The 12,251-nt window shown below is 34.4% G+C and overlaps 4 protein-coding genes across 9 annotated transcripts; 3 read left to right on the top strand and 1 right to left on the bottom strand.

The window, feature by feature from the left end:
• On the top strand, positions 1–668 carry LOC135146625 (uncharacterized). 2 transcript variants are annotated; one of them, XM_064078758.1, is made up of 5 exons: positions 1–67; positions 126–166; positions 227–363; positions 415–478; positions 542–668. In XM_064078758.1, exons 2-5 carry the CDS (start codon positions 152–154, stop codon positions 659–661), a joined length of 336 nt encoding a protein of 111 aa, XP_063934828.1. In that variant the 5' UTR covers positions 1–67; positions 126–151; the 3' UTR covers positions 662–668. The 2 variants fall into 2 exon arrangements, with proteins under 2 accessions (XP_063934828.1, XP_063934827.1); XM_064078757.1 differs by having other exon boundaries at positions 45–166.
• Positions 669–2,018: 1,350 nt separating this feature from the next.
• Positions 2,019–3,901, bottom strand: Pbp49 (PSEA-binding protein 49kD). Of its 4 annotated transcripts, none has more exons than XM_064078760.1 (9): positions 3,757–3,901; positions 3,534–3,697; positions 3,428–3,459; positions 2,995–3,062; positions 2,798–2,937; positions 2,621–2,723; positions 2,399–2,572; positions 2,218–2,325; positions 2,019–2,169 (listed from the first exon to the last, which is right to left on the bottom strand). In XM_064078760.1, exons 1-9 carry the CDS (start codon positions 3,771–3,773, stop codon positions 2,022–2,024), a joined length of 954 nt encoding a protein of 317 aa, XP_063934830.1. In that variant the 5' UTR covers positions 3,774–3,901; the 3' UTR covers positions 2,019–2,021. The 4 variants fall into 4 exon arrangements, 3 of the variants coding, with proteins under 3 accessions (XP_063934830.1, XP_063934831.1, XP_063934832.1); XM_064078761.1 differs by having other exon boundaries at positions 2,798–2,883; XR_010283889.1 differs by having other exon boundaries at positions 2,076–2,144; positions 2,218–2,349; positions 2,404–2,572.
• Positions 3,902–4,095: 194 nt separating this feature from the next.
• LOC135146613 (eukaryotic translation initiation factor 5-like) lies at positions 4,096–6,521 on the top strand. Of its 2 annotated transcripts, XM_064078734.1 has the most exons (15): positions 4,096–4,197; positions 4,275–4,287; positions 4,353–4,406; positions 4,460–4,582; positions 4,634–4,728; positions 4,788–4,865; positions 4,936–5,065; positions 5,118–5,198; positions 5,262–5,459; positions 5,512–5,600; positions 5,649–5,756; positions 5,807–5,859; positions 5,915–6,106; positions 6,167–6,216; positions 6,273–6,521. In XM_064078734.1, exons 3-15 carry the CDS (start codon positions 4,376–4,378, stop codon positions 6,398–6,400), a joined length of 1,356 nt encoding a protein of 451 aa, XP_063934804.1. In that variant the 5' UTR covers positions 4,096–4,197; positions 4,275–4,287; positions 4,353–4,375; the 3' UTR covers positions 6,401–6,521. The 2 variants fall into 2 exon arrangements, with proteins under 2 accessions (XP_063934804.1, XP_063934805.1); XM_064078735.1 differs by lacking the exon at positions 4,275–4,287.
• Positions 6,522–7,805: 1,284 nt separating this feature from the next.
• Positions 7,806–10,435, top strand: LOC135146624 (WW domain-binding protein 11-like). Its single transcript, XM_064078756.1, has 14 exons — positions 7,806–7,859; positions 7,953–7,984; positions 8,324–8,414; positions 8,476–8,570; positions 8,624–8,708; positions 8,826–9,020; positions 9,069–9,113; positions 9,169–9,246; positions 9,293–9,443; positions 9,503–9,611; positions 9,667–9,793; positions 9,849–10,228; positions 10,282–10,317; positions 10,381–10,435. Exons 1-12 carry the CDS (start codon positions 7,820–7,822, stop codon positions 9,986–9,988), a joined length of 1,188 nt encoding a protein of 395 aa, XP_063934826.1. The 5' UTR covers positions 7,806–7,819; the 3' UTR covers positions 9,989–10,228; positions 10,282–10,317; positions 10,381–10,435.
• The last annotated feature ends 1,816 nt before the right edge of the window (positions 10,436–12,251 follow it).

Genomic DNA, 12,251 nt, shown 5'->3' with positions numbered 1-12,251 from the left:
AAAAATATAATATAGTTACGATTCACAAACTAACTGACAGTGCGTTCTAAACTTCGAAAAACTTGAGGTTTCCGCTTTGTTGTTCCTCCAGAATTTGAGAAGATTTTTATATCACAATTTTCAAGAGTTTTCTTGTGTCACCACCGTCCAAATGACCCACGAGAACGTTAGTAGAGCAAAAGCAATTTTTTTTGTGTATATTAAATAAAGTTACTTTATTCATCAGGACCTTCCCAAAGCAGTTCAAGCACAAGAAGAAAAACTTTACAAAGAGTTTGTCTTGCTTGTAGACGACTTATTGTTCTTGTGTCTGAACTCTAACAACTTGTCGAGTTCCTTTTCGTTGGCAGCCTACTTTTTCAGGTGCGTTATTATCCCTCTGTTTTTTAAGGAATTAATAAATTTTTTTAATAGTGTCGTTTTTATAAAAGAAGTTTCAACTTGTGGTGAAATAGGTCGTATTATAAAGGAAAAATGGGTAGTTTACAATCATTATCGTTCGTAGTATCAACCATTCATTTATATTTATTGTCAATATCAGTTTACATGGCTCAGCTATTTTCATGGACATTTCCCCGTCACTTGCTTCCCTGAAATTTTGTGTTTAACTAAGTTGTACGAAATACTTGCTCCAAAATTCACACCTTCCACGAATGCTTAACTTTGTTTAATCAATCTCTTTTTACTCTTAAATAAAACTTTATGTATTGACTTTAAATAAAATATATAAGTTATACCATTTTACTTATTACCATATTTTAATTTTTAGCTAGTAAATACCAGGTTTTGAAAAAACTACTCCCGAGCTGTTTTTTAAGAAAATTCCTATTACTATATTATTTTCTGCCGCTATAAAGTATAAACATTTTTCAATGTAAGCCTTTAATGTAAGCCTTTCTACTTTGTTAGTGGCCCCTAATATAGACATTCTAGTAAAGTTTAACCTATCAGCTTAGCTACAATATCACAGTTGACACATTAAGCTCACACCTTCTTCCTGGTCTTCTCTTTATTTTAAGGACATCGCCAGCTTTAGTTAGAGCATTCACTCAAGTCCTTTTATTTATGTAGAGGAGTACCTTCTTTCGTAGCTCTGGTAACTAAAAAAGTAATTTTCGTAATAATTTACTGAATCTAAACTATATTATGCGAGTTTATGTATTAGCTGGAATATATACAACTAAGATATAACACTTTTAGAACTTTCACTAAACCAGTTGTAATAATAGCTAAAATTTGTAGTTGGAACTAACGTGGTGGCGTCTGTAACGAATTGTTTTCTACCTACGGGTCCTATAAACCTACCTTATTTGCAAAATTTGACATAAAGTGCAGCAAAGACTGGCACAATAGAGAAAAGGTCTATAAAAAAATCACTTGAAGTCGGGATAACTCTGTAGTTTCTAACCACCTTCAGAAGATGCCAAACTTTTGTTTAATGATATTTTGCATATCTATAAGCATAAGTCCACACTTTATACGACTTGTTTCATTTGAAAGTGTATTGGAACATTTCGTAGACAAAAAATTAATTTTTACAAGTTTCTAAATAAGAGTCCGAGGTCCTTAGGTGCGAAGTAGGGCCAACATATGAAAAAACACATCAAATGACTCCAATAAGCTAATAAATAAATTTTTGGATAACCAAGTTTCTTTAACACTTTGGTTATAAAACTTTCAAAGTTGGCAAAATGTTTTCTCGCTTATGAAAATGGTTTACTTGTTACTTGCTTTAGTTTATAATCAATAAAGTGACTAGCACCTAGAGTGACTTAATATCTACCCCGCTGTTTTCTCAATGTCGTCTAGCTCGCAATCTTCTTTTCATTGAACCAGGGAGCTGAGACGCATTCAATAACATATTTACTCAAATTTAAAAAAAAAGAAATAAGTATTCCCTTCAAAACAACTGCAAGCAAATGTCGGCTTGAACTAGTGGTTATAAAAAAGTCTTAAAAAATTCCGGTTTCAATTATGGAAGCTTAATCTTAGCATCAGCTTTATTGATGAAACGGGCTTGCTCAATCGTGAAAATAACTATAAGCAATATAACTAGGAGCTGGAGTCGTGTGGTTGGCTCGTTCATCACCTGCTTGAAGGGGTCCAAAGCAGTACTTGCAGTAAAACATGGGATTCTCTAAAGCCTTTTCATCATTATAAACAACTTTACTAAAAAAAGAATAAATAGTTTTCAAAATATTGCTGTAAATAGAAAACCTCGCTGGGAACTTTAAACAGATGGAGCACTTCCTCATTGAAAGTTTTTCTTTGATAATATTGAGCGGATAGCTGCTTTTCCAGATACTATCCGTTTCGTGCAAAAGTCTGACATGTTATAGAATATTCACACTATAATCACACAAAATAAAATTTATAATTAAAAATACATGGTACACACCTGACCTTAGAAAACTTTAATATGTGCTGGCAGTCGCCTTGATGTTGGTAGAGATACGGGCACCCTAAGCGGATAGAAAGCTCAAGAAAAGTCACGAAATGCATTGGCGCTTTCCAGGTTTTCATTTTATGAAAGTCTGGATGCCTGACCTGCTCTGCCCAGGCCAATATGTCCCTTTATATAATTTCCTAAAGAAAGTACAAGGCTAAATAAAACAAGTACTTGCTATAATCCTGATAGCAAAGAGAGTTCTCCGAGTCAACACCAAAGTCAATATAAAAAGTATTCTCAATGTAAAAAAACTCAGAATTCACGGTTAAAGCACCTGAAGAAGGTCAGTAAATAAAGCGTATCACCAAACATCCTAAACAAACAAGTTATTGAAATCAACAAGTAAACCTTCGTTAAGGTTATTGACACAATATATGAAGTCTTTCAAGCGTTTTAAATTCTGGGTGCCGTAAACTTCAAATCTTTGAGAAAACCTACGCCAGAAATAACGGGACAACTCAAACACAACGACTATTACAGGAAGCTTACTGGATAGATAAATAAACTAATAAAAAATGAAATCGATAAAAACTCAAGAGCCATACTTTCCAGCCAGAGAAAAAACATCCACAGTTAAAATAAGTTCATCCTTCTCAAGCCTCTCAGCCGAAACCTCACAAAAACAATATATATACTGTGTTGAGTATGATAAACTTTAAATAGTAAAAGAGATTTAAGATAAAAAAAACTAAACATATTTTTATTATCAGGTGTCATGTTAAAAAATTGGCGACTATCTTTTATAAAAAGGTATGAATAAGTTAATTTCAAGTTCTCCTATAAAAGACGAAAAAGTTCTACTTTAATAGAACAAAATAACTAACAACCTAGAAATGGTAGCTAATTAGAATGCTCCACTAAAGTAGAACGAAAAAATAAATAAGAGTTATATTTCAACTCTTTTACGATCGTGGCCAACCCGAAGTAGATTACCCTGACCTAGCCGAGTAGACTATAATATTAATTCATAACTTTTACCTCTGAAACAGATTCTTCATTGTGTTCGTTGACTTCCAGCAACCAAAAAATAAAAAAATAATTACAAACAAAGTGACTTTTAAAAACTTAGCTTGAAAATAAATACCTATTAAAGAGTTATTATAGGCCACCCATCTACTCCACTGAAAGTATTCTTCAGCACTAAAAGCATGGGGAGTGCAGGAATTCAACTTTTCTAAACAGCTTAAATCACCTTGAAGATTGTTTTTATAAACGGAAGCAAAAAATGCACTTTCAAGTTTATGAGACCTAATGCCAAAAAACATAAAAATACAATTTTCTATTGGAAACAGTAAACTTAGCTTAACCCGCACCTCCTTTCCATCTGAAAAGTTTCATCATTTACCTTATACTTATTAATTTCATTAATGACATGCGTCCTAAATTCAGAATTTAGTAATGTCAGGTCTAATAAGGGGCCAAATTGTGAAGCTTCTTCAGTTCTACATATTCGCCGCTTTTTGTTGTTCAAAAAGAAACTCATGAAGTTTTACCACTGTACCGCTTTAGAAATTTAACGTCACTTTGGAATTTTATCGGCCTTCTTGCAGAAGATTGGTCGCGTGCTAAATTTTGCAACTGCTTTTCTAATGTTTCCACGCGTCTTGGAGGAAAAGGATGTACACCATCACTGCGCTTTTAAGTAGTTTGCTTATTGTATCGTTTGAAGCGGAGGGTTACTATGAGCAAGCAATTTTTTACTAAGTGGCTGAAAATTGAAATTTTGTTGGACTTTCTATTAGTATTAGGTTACAATTCAAAAAGCACTCGTTGTTATGTTTTGTTTATATTTTATAATTTTGGTTATATTTGTTTATACTTTAAGGTTGTCACAAGAGGTTATAAATGTATAGCACTTTAGCTGATACGAAGGTTTAACATAGTCATTTTTACCTTTTATTAGGGTTTTTCTGTTAAACTAACCAAATGAGCGTTAATATTAACACCAGTGTAGAAGGTCCGTCGTATTTTTCAACATTATATTATCTATTAATATTTTTAAAAATTTAGATCAGTTTTATCGGTACAAGATGCCAAAACTGATCTCTAAAATAGAAGGTCGCGGAAATGGCATAAAAACTGTGATCGTTAATATGGCCGAAATTGCTAAATCTCTTAGTTGTCCCCCCTCCTGTAAGTATTTTTTTCTTTTCGAAGTTGTATATTGAACTAAATTTATTACAGACCCCACAAAATTTTTTGGCTGCGAGCTTGGCTCTCAAACAGTATTAGACGATGCTAATTCACGCTTTATTGTCAATGGCAGTCATCAGGATCAAGTAAGTTATTATAGCCACTTAAAAATTAGTTTTAACTTTTTATATTATAAAACTATAAGACTCTCAGAGAACTCCTTGATAAGTTTATTCGAAAGTACATCCTTTGTCCACACTGTGATTTACCAGAACTTGTTACGGTATTTTGAGTAAAACATATGTTTATAATGTATACTCGAATTTTTTATCTACTTTTTAAATTTCTTAAAGGGTGTAAAGACAGGCCTATACCAAGGTTCCTGTGGTGCCTGTGGTTGGGCGGGTCCTTTAGATAACTCTCATAAACTGATATCTTATATTCTAAAGAATCCACCTAATCCCTTTGGCCTGACCAGAAGAGGTCTTCTATGTGACACTTACTTTAGGATATGTTATTTATTACTCTCTCACAGGGAAAAGTGATAATAAATCAGAGAGAATGGGAAAAGGCCAGCCCAATAAAAAAGAGAAGAGCAAGAGCAAAGCTAAAGAATGTATTGAATAATAACGTTACTCAGAGCTTTCGTGTATAGTTAACTTTGAAAAACTGAGCATAGCATATACGGAGCGCTCCGAACATCTTCCCATTGAGCATCTCAGCAGAGAAAAAAAGTTGGGAGTTGAGGGCTATAGTGGCGACGACGATGACTGGGTTGTTGACACTAGTGAAGAAGCAGTTCGAAGGAGGCGGGAGGCGCACAAGGCAAGCCTTAGCAACGCCGTGAAGGACATGATCGCTAACGAACTCGATTACAGTAAGCTAATACTCTTGAAACTGTTAGTTTATAGCGCACTGATCGCGAATAGTACAACTGCCTGCCGCGGAGCGTTTGAATTTATTCAAAGACTATATCAGTGACGACTCGGTTACTGTTAAGGCCATGTTCGAGGAAGCGGTATAAAATTCCATTTTCAAAGTTTTTTATGTATTAATTTTTTTTAAGAAACGTCTGGATGTGATGGATTCCGGAATTACGGCTCTTGTCGAGAGCAAACTGAACTCTAAAGACATCATTCAGTCTATTAAATCTAATATGCCTCTGCTTTTAACAGTTAGCAATATATATCTTTCCATTGGTTTTAGGCTAACGTTTGCTATAAGTTTTGTCAGGATAAAGCTTGCGAACAGAAGGTGTTATTAGGTGCCTTAGAACGGTTATCTTATTGTCTACTGTATTTTTTATCTCTGTCAACTTAAATGGCGCTTTAGTCTCGTTGGAACCACACGGCCAGAACATTTACCAAAACTTAATCAAATTTTGCAACTCTTGTACGAAAAAGATGTTTTAGAAGAAGGAGTTATTATTAGCTGGGCTCACCAGTTGTCTTCGTCCTATACGACGAATAATGCCTTGTTTAAGAAAATATTGCGAAGTGCTTCAAAGTTTATAGAATGGCTTGAGTGCATTTGCTTTTTTTAAAATATTTGTTATCACGATTTTTTTAAGTAAAATAACTGTAGGAACGCTGAAAGTGAAACAGATAGTGAAGAGGAAGTCACCTTTTTGCATGGTATATAAAATGCTTTGTGACTTATAAAAATTTTCTAGTGCGTTAATGTTCAGTAGATCTTGATAAAGGCAAGGAGTTTGAACGAAAAGTCTACATATCGTTGGCAGACACTGGAAACGCAAGTAGTGCGCGTGATGAACCCTGCGACACAGACGTTGAAGAATTAGATATTGACAGCATATAAGGATTTACAAGTTTGTCGGATATAAAAGTACAGCGTCACTGCCTGTAGGTAGTCTTATAATAAGAGAAGAGAATTCGTGTGCTTATACATTTATAAACAATAAAATTATTAAGTTGTTCTATCGCTAGAAAGTTATAAACTTCTTTATATAAAGTTGCTTTCTTGTTTAGTCCCCATAATAATTGATTATATTAAGAACTAGTAGTTACAGTTACTTTGTAGTATGCATGTGCGCACTGAGACGAAGGTACTCATGCTATTGCGATAAAAATGTTTTAGGGTAACATTTTAGTATATTTAAGAACTGAATTCATATTTAAATACTTTGTCTCATTTATCGTGAAAGTTAACTTCGTATAGAGACACTACATTTATTATGTTTTAGTTATAAAGAGTTAAGTTAATATAGTTACAGAGGATTATGTTAATAACGAGAATATATTTCCGTTTTACTGTCTGTAAGCAGACGGAAAGATCTCTTTAATTTAGGTTAGTTTATGTTGTTTGCCTTGCCACACACTGGACCTAGTGAACTACATGTTTTGTCTTCATTTTTCTTTACATTTTGTTGCCTTTTCCTTCAATTTCGCTTCTCGTGCTATTTAACTTATTATAGAGAAGCATGTAACTTAAGATTTATTGTATTATTGATATTGTATAAGCGGAAAGTTATAATTTTTTGTTAATATATATTTTTTAAAAACACGTATTTTATTATTTGTTCTTTTCCACTAATTTGAGTTCTTTAAAGCTTTTTTTGTTCCACTCACGCCTTTATATCTACTATATTTTTTTCTGTACTACCTACTACCAAATGTTTGTGAACCTTCATTGCGAGCGAGTGTATTTTTCTCACCCTTAGCCCATAACAACAGAATTTAATAACAGGCTTTGATCAGTGTATTTATTGTTTCTGCTATAAACTTTTTTGAGTACTTGGTGAAGAGGTAAGATGGTTAAAGCGACAAATTTTTTATGATATATTTCATTAGTAAGGAAGAAAAAAGAAGTTAAAAGCAGGCGGAAAGAATTAGTCTTAGCCTATGAGAAGTAGTAACACCTAGTGAACCGTACATACCAGGAGGAAATATCACTAAAATAATAAAGAATAAGATAAAACTATAAGGAGTTTATAAAAATTGAAAAGGCAATGGTATATTAATAAACCTAAAAATAATTTTTTACAAGCTTATATAAACTTCAGGTATAGCCAACTACCGGTTCCAACCTGACTGTCCAGTCATTTCGAATTTAGTTTTTTTCATTTTGCTATTTAACCTTGCTTGTGAGTGAGTACTTTTGAACCAATGGAAACGCATGTACCTAGCAGGGAGGGTTTAACCACCTCCATGTTAAGGTTTTTGGTATAGTATAGAAGCTATCCTTTGAGGCGTGGCATCGAAGCCATTTCAAAGAGCAATGGGAAAGGGCAGATTTGCGAATCCCACCGATAAATACCGTATATTTTATATAACTATTTTATTAACTATTTATGAGTGTTAATATGCTAACTATTATATACCTAAACTGTATTTTATTACTGTGACTAAAGGCAAGGCTGAACGTAAGAAGGAAATTAGGAAGGTTTTATTATTACTATAAGTTTTAATTAAATTATTCACTTATAATTTTGCTTATATGCTCGTACCTTTTTTAATCTTAGTACGTACTGTTAGCTATTTTAACTCTATTATAGGATTAGTAGCAATTCTTTTGGTCATATTGTTTTTGGTTACCTTAGATTGTTAGGTAGGTTTTTTTTATTCTACAAGATTTTGGATAATATATTTTAAATTATAAAGTTTTAAACTCGTCTAGTAGTTTGGCATTATTTATAGATGTTTAGTCACTTAAAAAATTATAAAGTTGACTTTATTAGACTTTTCCAAATTTTTTTGTTTTTATATTATGTGTAATAAAAAGAATAAGCTGAAGCGTAAGCAAGTTCGAGAAAATTTAAAACGAGTTGATCCTTATAGACTGCAAGGAGAAATTGAAGAAATTGAAGATCAATGTTGATCCCTTCTTGCATATTTACTTTTTTTTTAAAATTCTTTACTTCTCTTCTTTACCAGTGAAGACGTCTGTTTTGAGTGACGCTCAAGAACTTGCCTTAAAAGAAAGAAAGCGTAAAAGCGAAGAGACGCTTTCTAAAACTCTAGACGCTTTGGTTGTTTTCATGTTTATATTTTTAAACTTTTTAGTTCTATAATGTTCCTGTAGAAACTTGAGAACGACGGAAGATACGAAGAATTTTTGAAGTGGTTGAGAACTCATATCCCCCGAAAGTATGTCATAACGGAAGACAGTAAGTCTGGAAATATTTTTATTAGAGCGGTTCATTCTTTTCCTTAGTTAAAAATTATTTGCAGCTAACTATAAATTATTAAAGTTTTCTTGTCTTGAGCTTTGATCTAAATAACAGGCTTGATCCCCATCCGTGACAAAAGCTTATTAACGCATGACTCCGATCTTTCTGGCGGGTCGAGAGCGCCCTCTGACGATGAATTGTTATATAATCGGACTCCTACTCTGCTTGACATCCCAGAAGATGCTTTGATCCCCTTAGATGAGATCCCTCTTCCTGGAGAGGACAGACTGTCAACTCTGCAGTCCGCAGGTTCTCGTTCCACGCGATCTCTTACATGTTCATAATCTATCTTATTAGATCCGACTTTACCGTGCGAGGCGGATTATACTTCCTACTTCGTTGGTTTTTAAACTTCTACCTTATCTAAAGCATCATTTTAAGTATTTGCAACCTCCAGGTACGCCTGCGCCTATTTCGCAGGGGCCCGGCAATTCTTATAATTTTCACCAGCCGTTTCTTCTTAGAGCCCCTTCTGGTATCAATTTTTTTTTTAAAACTTACTCGTGTATCATATTTTCTAGGGCCTCTATCGGGGTTTTCTTACGGCCCTCCTGACATCGTTGAACGCCTTTCTTTATTGCACGAATCTTATATTCCACCGCCCCCGTGGCCAGGAAACCCCTCGTTTACGAAAACAGTTTCACCCATTCATGGCACAGAACCCGCGGTCACGTAAGATTTATAAATGTAGATCTGTGTTGATGCGTTTACTTTTATCTCCCGTTTTTAAGGAAACGTGGTGATCTTGCGCCCGTGGACTCAGAAGGTTTAAGCAGTGCTCTTCCTACTTATAAGAACACGACGCCCTCACAAGGCTCCGAAATGTCTAAGAGCACCACGGTTTTTTTTTAATTTGTGCTTTGTGGTTCTGGTTGTTAACTTTAACTCTTTTCAGATTACGGCTGCTCCCCAAATTAGGGACATGGAAAAGGAACTACGTCAATTTATCCCTTCTTCCATTAGAAAAAAAACGAGTGAAGCGAGTACAGTTACTAAAAGGCCGGAAAGATCTTTACACTCTGGTCGCTTCTTGATTTTAGTGTGTTCAAACTCTTGCTTATGCCAGATTTGTTGTAGGAACAGCGCTCAAAAAGTCTTTACTTCCCAGAGTCATCGCTGCTCCCGATGTAGCTAAGCCCCCCTATAAGGACCCCTCTTTGCTAACCACCGACGATGCTTACGCGCAGTTCGTTTCCGAAATGTCCGGCTATTTGTAGCGTTATTGTAGAAAGATAGTACTTTGTAAGCAGAGAGTATTTCTAACACTGACATTTCAGCTCCCTATGAGGCTTTATGCTGAAGTTATTCTCTTATTTGTTTAATTAAACTAGTTTATCGCTACATTTAGTTTACCATCGCTTTTTCGACCCGTATGGCTTAAAAATATTACAGCAATAAGTAAGGTCCTCCAAGTTTATAAGCAATGCATATGTAACAATAAATTACCCCGTTTAAAGGTTTCTTTAGTATTTTCATTTGCACATTTTATCTATAAACCCATTTTTTGCAGACGTGACCCCTTGAATTTATTGTATTAACCATAAAGGTATTATTACAAAAATTTAACTCTTTAAAGTAGACCATGCTTGTAATTTTTATAAATAAACAGAGGATTTCGGTAATTTCTTGTTGGATAGTTTAAAGATGGGCGAGAGGCCGGTGGAAGTTTTAAGTCTCCTTTAGTTCACAAATCATATATATTGCCCCTACGTGCTGAAATTTATATTTTTTTACTTTTTTTACCTGTTTACTCTCAAGAAGTCTAACACCATAGAACTATTGTTCTGCTCCCGACACTTGCCAGCAAGACTCGACAAGTTTATGAACTTACGTTCTTGCGGCGCCCTAGCATCTTTTTAAGTCTTAAAAAAAAATACAATGATGGCGCCCATAAAAACTTGGCGTTAGAATCATGCTTGTCTTCTAACAAACGCAGGCCTTCTAAGTGAGGTTGTAATTGAGGAGGGCTCATATTTTTGGTGGAGGCGCAATAATGTGGTTATAAAGCTCATAACCTCCTTTTACGAAATCATTCCTATCGCCCAGTTTTTATAAACTTTGGCAATTATTTTAAAAGTTAGATAGCAAATCCTTGCGGCGACGCTTACGTTGGCAATGATGTGTGGTAAAACCTATTGGCTTCTAGGGTGCACAAGAGAAGCGTGATAACTCGTAGTCGGAGGGGGGGCTGGCTAGTATATGTACTGTCTGGTTTTTTAGGGGCCTCGTACTTGTTCCGTGTCTCGAGGAGGTGCTAAATGGCGGAAGTCTGGGCCCAATATCTATTTACTAGCTCTCAGCCCCTCGGTGCGGTCGTGCCTTTTTTCGGGTAGGTATGAGCGACCCGAAGAAAAATACAAATAAAGTGATTTTAAAGTGCTTATAGTACTGCCTGTAGTATGCTATATGCCAGTGTTAAAAAAGTATAAGGATAGCCAGGCATACGGGCTTACCTATAATAAAAAGAATGAATTTCATTGTAGGTGACTTTTGTTAAGCCTAGGTAGTTGGAAAAGCGACATGCAAAAAATGTTATACTAGCAACAAATAACGGAAGAGGAACTTACTGGAGCTAGCTTAAAAAGGTTAGGTGTTTTTTGGCCAAACTTAGTTGTAACGACCTTTCAACAACATAAAATCACCTAAAGGACTAGGTAAGTCTCACTACCAGGTTTTGATTGTGTCACATAGAATAGTAAGAATAGATACGATAAATAAACTTAGAGATTAAAGGTAGAGTATTCTAATTATATGATAGTTTATCACTCCAAAGTAGAACACAAGGGCACACACAAAGTAAATCAAGCGAGAACATACCAACATTTTCTAGTTCTATGAGCAATTTTTTCAGTATTTAAATTTTATTCGCCGTTGTTAATATAACTAATCACAGCTTTTCAAGAAACAATACAAGTTGTTGTAGCAACCAATAACCACAGGACCTTTATCAAAGACTAGCTGACTTAACCCTCTTTAGGTAGCGCTTCGTTCAATAACTGCTTGTAACAAAAGTCCGAGGTCTTACTAATAGAACTCCGCAAGTTTACTTAAAGGCAGTGTAAAAAGAAAATTTTTTAAAAATCTAAAGCATAATTTTTAAAAATAACTTTAGGTCTTTAAAAGTAAACCCGCATCTCTACTCTCTTGAAGTCAATGGTATATGGTTTCACCTGCAGAGCACTGGCTTAATTAATTTTCTCTCAGCTATTATTAAACTCGGACAGATATAATCTTTTCCTGAAAATAAAAGAAAATCTTATGATTGTCTGTATAAGCTAGGTTACCGCAGTTAAAAACATATTAACAGATTAAAAGTTCCTTGCTTTATCAATTAAGCTAGTAGTTTTCTTTTAGCAGTTAACAATAACGTAGTAAAAAAAATTCTAGCTAACATTATTTAGTATATTAAAAAGGAACAATCTTACAATAACAAAAGTGTACCGCAGGAATGGGTTTTAACTAATTAAAAGATGGTAATGA

The sequence above is a fragment of the Zophobas morio genome, unplaced genomic scaffold, assembly GCF_036711695.1.
Source record: "Zophobas morio isolate AGI-343-1 ecotype UQ-CSIRO unplaced genomic scaffold, CSIRO_AGI_Zmor_V1 ptg000243l, whole genome shotgun sequence".
In the NCBI taxonomy this organism is placed as follows: Eukaryota; Metazoa; Arthropoda; class Insecta; order Coleoptera; family Tenebrionidae; genus Zophobas; species Zophobas morio.
This window is presented reverse-complemented; position numbering and strand designations above follow the sequence as displayed.